This window comes from Scomber japonicus, chromosome 18, assembly GCF_027409825.1.
Source record: "Scomber japonicus isolate fScoJap1 chromosome 18, fScoJap1.pri, whole genome shotgun sequence".
NCBI classification, from domain to species: Eukaryota; Metazoa; Chordata; class Actinopteri; order Scombriformes; family Scombridae; genus Scomber; species Scomber japonicus.
The window spans coordinates 21,155,733-21,161,908 of NC_070595.1; the positions used below are offsets into that span (position 1 = coordinate 21,155,733).

A 6,176-nucleotide genomic window follows, 5' to 3' on the forward strand; every position below is an offset into this window, starting at 1 on the left:
ATTACTATGCCATGATATCTGATTAATTTTATTGCTCTCTATAAAATTAGTACTTTATTCTAGATAATATTGATTTTACTATAATCAGAGGGTGGACTATTTTATGTGCTGGGTGTGCTGTGCGATAAATGTTAATAAATTAGCCTTTGAGCTAAAAGGGAAGGTTTACAAGCTTATAGTAATGAAAGTTGTAAATTTTAATTACACTGTGCACGTAAAGCTCAATGAGGGACAAGAGTTTAATATTAGCAATCCTATGTGTATTTTATAGTACTTCCATATCTGTAGTGTATTGTGCTTTTATGGTAATGAAATGTGTACATTTTAATTACACCGTTCATGGAAAGCCCAACTAGGGATGAGTTGGAAATTATAATGGCTTTAAACTCTGCAGTGCATCCGTTTCACACTCTGTACTATGATAAATTGCATCATCCCTATTAAATAAAGATAATGTAATGTAAAATGTGTGATGAAGGACGGAGCACAGTGTAGGAAATACTGGGTATTGAAAGAATGTAAAATTATATCCTGTTTATGACTCTGTACAGTACAGTTCAGACCACACAAAAATCCATGTGATTGGCTATTTAAAGATCATTTTTTTCAAATAGCTTTCATTTAAGGACTGAGCTTCCTTAAAGCAAATCATCACATCAATGCTCTCTCATCATGTGTGAGTGTGTGTGCTCACAGGAAATATCTTTTTTGTCTAGTAGATATCAGAGGTTAATGTTCTTTGATGACACACATGCTCATAATTAAAAATAAATAAAGACAAATAAATCAACAAAATCCAAAAAGGTAACATACTGTACAGTCTCTTTGGTTCCTCGCCTGCCTTATATTGGGATTAACACTGCTCTCTGCTGGCCAAGCATGCAAGTATCCAATGGATTTTGGTTAGCTGTTGGTTTGACATTACAGTTCTTTACAGTACAATACTCAAATTAATATTTTATTCTCAAAACAATATGTGAAATCTTTAAATATTTGGTTCATTTTCCCACAGCTGTATAGCCTAGGAGGCATTTCTTGTTGTCTTCATACAGAGGTCAAATGCAAAAGTACAAAGATCTTTAAAAGATACAGTCACACATTGAATTAAGACTCTGTAGTCACAGTAAATTACAGCTTTTCAAGATATGCTCATTCTTTAAATCCTCACATGAAAAATAATCCGTGCATCTGAAGGACAAATGAAGTGTAATCCATGTGGTGATTGCTCTTAGTGTTTTGAGGGATGAGTGTTTCAGAAAATGTGCTTCAGCAGTTAAGAAGAACCACTTGGACCATGAACTGCTGTAAAAACATGAAGTCAGCTTCTTTAGTTAATGGTCTACCTGAAAGGCCGTGGACCTCCTCGGGTTTACACTGCAGGATATTAGTCACAAGATTTCTGATCCATTTACAAGTGGAAATTATCTTTGTTCTTCACTGTCTTATAAAGTGACATTTAAAGCTTGCTGTTTGTGAAAGATCTAATATACGTTTACAGGACAACCTGCTATTCCTGTGGCTTCATTTGAGAGCAGTGCTGCTAAGTAAATCAGCTCTGATACAAGTAGGCTGACGGATAAAACTTAACTGACTCAGAGCCAAGTGGATCACACACACACACACACACGCGCATACCAATGTGGTTACACACCCTATCAGGTTTTATTGTTTATTTTTTGGGATGGATAAACAACATGACATATTTAGCAGACTGATGCCACATACTAGAGCATTTTATAGCCTCAGCTAATTTGCTATCTTTGTCTCCAGACAGGCATTTATTAATCAGAATGCCTGTTAAATCCTCATCGAATCCTAATCAAGTTCATTACAGCTTCTACTGTCAGCCACAATCTGTTCTAATAATGAAAAAAGGTTGGACACATTACGATTACCCTTTCTATCACCAAATACAGTGTCAGGTCTTTTGAAGCAGGGACGGGCATTAAATAGCAACTAAATCTGGGTCGATATTGATGTTTTATGCTGCTTTTAAAGAGTTTTTTTCCCCCTAAAGATTGTTAAACAGATGTGGTGAGAAAGATACAAAGTGCTGGTTTTCCATCTTCAAGTCAAACACATGGAAATATATTTGTGAATTTACCTGTAATATAGGCAGAAAATGATGAATTGACCTTCAAAACTGGGACACAACTGCATACTATTTTGTTATTTGTCTAATGATTACAATAGATAATGTGTCTTTTATATTGTAGTGTACTGTATTGTATTGAGTCAAATCTTGAAACAAGCACAGACATGCTGCAGTTTACTGTTCACTACTTATTATTACAAGTGCACACAACACACAACGTCTGGCTGTTGAGTGACTAATTTCAGGTTGAATTGTTCTGACTATGTAGTGTTCCAGTTCCTGTCAGGTGTTTCATTTTTCCAAGACATTTATCTGTAATAATAGTTAACAGTTGCTCTTTGCTCTGCTGGACCAACAGGTGTTAGACAGTGTAAAGTTTAATGAGGGTTCAGTTACTCTGTGGCCTCCGGGTTGCCTGTAAAAACATAATACACTGTGGAAATGTGTCTGTAACGTGCCATAAATTAGGTTAGGGTCTGTGACACTTTCAGCTTCAGCAACTTACAGAGCGGGTCAGTGGGTGAAAATAAAGTCAAGAGTTTAATCATCCTTCTAACATGATGCATTCACAGTCTCAAGAGCCAAATCTAACCTTTATTCCACCATCATTTTGTTCAAATATAGTTTTTTATTAATGGGCCTATCTGTTTTAATGATTCTCTAAACTCTGAATATCAATCTTGTTATTCAGATTGTCAATAAGAGGCTGTTTTGAAAGGCCTTGAGGAATTATTTCATGGACTGCACCCTTCCCCTTTCAAGCCGGGCAGATTGAGGGAGAGGCAGGTCACAAAAGGTCATTTCATCTCTGGACAGCCGTGTTCGTGCTCGCCTGCAACATCTGATGATCTCACAAGTGGATATGTTGTCGCGTTTGTGATTGGCCAGCTGTCCAGATGATGTGGCCGGTGGCTTGAAATAAAGGAGATTTCCCATTCATCATTGAAGTGAAGACCAAAAGGAAGCAGTAGGGTAAAACAATAATCCTTAAAACATTTCTATTTTGGTTTGATCTCTAGAGGCTACATTAAACAATATTAGGGATAAGCCTCAAGCCAGGTGGTTGTGGTGTGAAGCCTGTTTGGGTACAGAGAAATAAATAAGCTAAAATCACATCATAAACCGGTCCAATAAGGATAAGTATTTGCAGATTGTTGATCACAAAAAGTTTCTATTTAGAGTTACACAATGGTAACATAGAGTATAACACCTGAGATATACAGTTACCTTTCTGACTAAAAGTATTCTCCAAGCAAATAAATGTTGAAATGTTTGGATAATATAATTTGCTGGACTATTACATGTCCGTACAACCTAAATAAAGAGACAGAGTCATATTTTTTTATTGGATGAGAGTTTATTATATAGAGAATTGGGATTATTTTTCTATAATAAACTAAATCTCTTTAGACTTAACTCAGACAGCTTTTTGAAATTCTACCAGACTGAGACAGTCAAACAAGTCTGTGTAAACAGGTTTACCTGAGGCCAGTCAAACCAAGTGCTCTCTCATTTAATTAGTCTGTGCTAAACCTCTTTGAGGTCTGAAATCATCCCAACAGCAATCCACACAAATCTCCCCTCTCCCCCACTACAGTTAAATTAGCCCCACATGCCCTTGATCTCCCAAAACAGGCTTAACACCGCGTCCACTCATCCCCACCCTGAAAAAAGCATACCTGAATGTACAGTGCATGTGCCAATATACATGTGCCAGATAAATACTAATCCCAGTGCATCAATACATATCAGCAGCAGAGTTTGTGCCTGTTTAAAGTGCACAATGATATAATTAATCTTGCTGAATTATTGCTATCCTATCGATAAATCATCACAGAAAGACACACATCATACAGTGATTAACTTAAAGGAAGAACTGGTAAAGATTTCTTAGCGTAAGTGTGGAAAATGCTGTTATTATTGTGAACACTCTCAATCAAGGTTAATCAAAATTTTTGGTCAAATTTTAATATAAAGAAAAGCTGTGACTAATATGTTGCCTGCCTCTGAAATTCTGTTGTTTTTTTGTTTTGTTTTGTGCTTTTTTATTACAATCGAAATGAAAACCGCATAGGAAATACACCAAGAAGAATGTCATTTGACAGTCAGGGGATTTAAGGAATTTGGAGACACGTGCACAGACAGATATCCTACTTGGAGATGACCACTTCACAGTGTGAGATCAGACAGAAAACAGAGGAGGAGAAGAGACCAAGAGAGACACAGTGGTCAGCATCAAGCCTAGTTAAGTCAGTTATATTACAGCTTTGGACCAAACAGAGAGTAAGGGTACTTTTCCTGGCAGACTTTAACCACATATATAGCATCAGTACAAAATACATTTTGTAAATATCTGGAGGAGAAGAAGACAGATTAGGAAAAGAGCCCAGAGAAATCATCTGAACCCCCCGTGTTGTATTCAGGCATCATGACACAGCAGGTCAGTGGCTCACCGTTCCTCAAGCCCTTCTTCCTGAGGATGCCGGTCAGAGTGGTCAGACCTCTGCGGCAGAGACGACACACACTCCCCGCCAGCGAGTTCAGGAACCTCACGCCACAGGATGCCATCAGTGTGTTTGAGATTGAGAGAGAGGGTAAGTTCACTTTTTGCTGTTCAGACACAGAATATTTCTTTAAAAAGATGGCTTTAAATTCTTGAACCTTGTTATATGTGTTCTAATGATGTTAAGTATGAAAGTAGAAACTTCACTGACTCTATGTGGGTTTGAAAATTTAAAAAAAGAAGCTATTATTATGGTTTATTTAGGGAAATCATGTGTTATATCTCAAATACTACACTGTTCTCACATCGTTTTAATGTTTAGTATCAAAAGTTTTAACATGATGAAAAATTCTTAAGTGAATCAAATGTGAAGAAAACTACCTAACACAACCTGAAGACTTTCCCTTATTTTCATCATCAGTCTCACTGATTGACCCCAGCTGTCCCTTCTTTTCTCCTCTCCAGCATTTGTCTCTGTGTCTGGAGAGTGTCCACTTACCCTGGATGAGGTGCTTAACTTCCTGAGTCAGTGCCCTGAGTTGTCGTTGGGTTGGTTTGAGGAGGGACAGCTGGTAGCTTTCATCATCGGCTCTGGCTGGGACAAAGAGAGGCTTTCACAGGTTAGGAAACTGTAAAGATCACATTTATTGACTTAACCCTGCTATCTCTACCCAAATGACTGATTCTGACAAAACAGATTCTGATGCATGTGAATTTTGACTAATTTTCAGTTTGTTTTGACATAATGTAAACTTCTTTTTAAAATTCCCCCTCCAGGAAGCCATGACTCAGCATGTCCCAGCCTCCCCCACAGTACACATCCATGTGCTGTCAGTGCACCGTCACTGTCGCCAACAGGGCAAAGGCTCTATCCTGTTGTGGCGGTACCTGCAGTACCTGCGCTGTGTTCCAGGCCTCCGCAGAGCTCTGCTGATTTGTGAGGACTTCCTGGTGCCCTTCTACCTCAAGGCCGGCTTCAAGCAGAAAGGGCCATCAGCCATCTCTGTATCCAACATGCAGTTCCAAGAGATGGAGTATACGCTCGGCGGGCAGGCGTATGCACGACGAAACAGCGGCTGCTAGTCAATCAACCACCTACCCCACCTGTTATTCCACTTACTCACCTCTAATATGGACTCAGGGCTGAAAAGATTTAAAAGACGGATGGACAGTATGTACCAGCAGACTGGCTTTATCAAGCAGTATCAATTCACCAACTGAACAAGGAGTAAGGACAGCGGGGGCCAACAGTGGATTCACTTCTTCATGCAAAATAAATGAGTCAGTGACTTTGCAGTTGATAATTTGGCTTATCAGACAAATCATATTCCTTCTGTTGCAAGTAGCATCTTGGCTTTAAGAGCTTAATGTTGTTGTTTTTTTCCATTTATTTATTGTTTGTATTGTAATGGAGGTAATTAATAGAAAATATCTTTCAAATCCATTAAATCTTGAGTTGTGATGTAAATACCATTTTATTTTTGTAAACCATATCAATGAAAAGATGTGATGAATTAATAGTGTCATTACTGTAAGACAAAGTCACTTAAGGACCTATGTACAAATAATACAGTTGGT

General features: G+C 38.1%; 1 protein-coding gene across 2 annotated transcripts; it reads left to right on the forward strand.

Annotated features, from left to right (window-relative positions):
- The first annotated feature begins 1,497 nt into the window (after positions 1-1,497).
- On the forward strand, positions 1,498-5,685 carry aanat2 (arylalkylamine N-acetyltransferase 2). 2 transcript variants are annotated; one of them, XM_053338339.1, is made up of 5 exons: positions 1,498-1,564; positions 2,787-3,067; positions 4,519-4,689; positions 5,064-5,218; positions 5,376-5,685. In XM_053338339.1, the coding sequence occupies exons 3-5, from the start codon at positions 4,524-4,526 to the stop codon at positions 5,679-5,681; spliced, it is 627 nt and encodes a 208-aa protein (XP_053194314.1). In that variant the 5' UTR covers positions 1,498-1,564; positions 2,787-3,067; positions 4,519-4,523; the 3' UTR covers positions 5,682-5,685. The 2 variants fall into 2 exon arrangements, with proteins under 2 accessions (XP_053194314.1, XP_053194315.1); XM_053338340.1 differs by lacking the exons at positions 1,498-1,564; positions 2,787-3,067 and adding an exon at positions 4,320-4,344.
- The last annotated feature ends 491 nt before the right edge of the window (positions 5,686-6,176 follow it).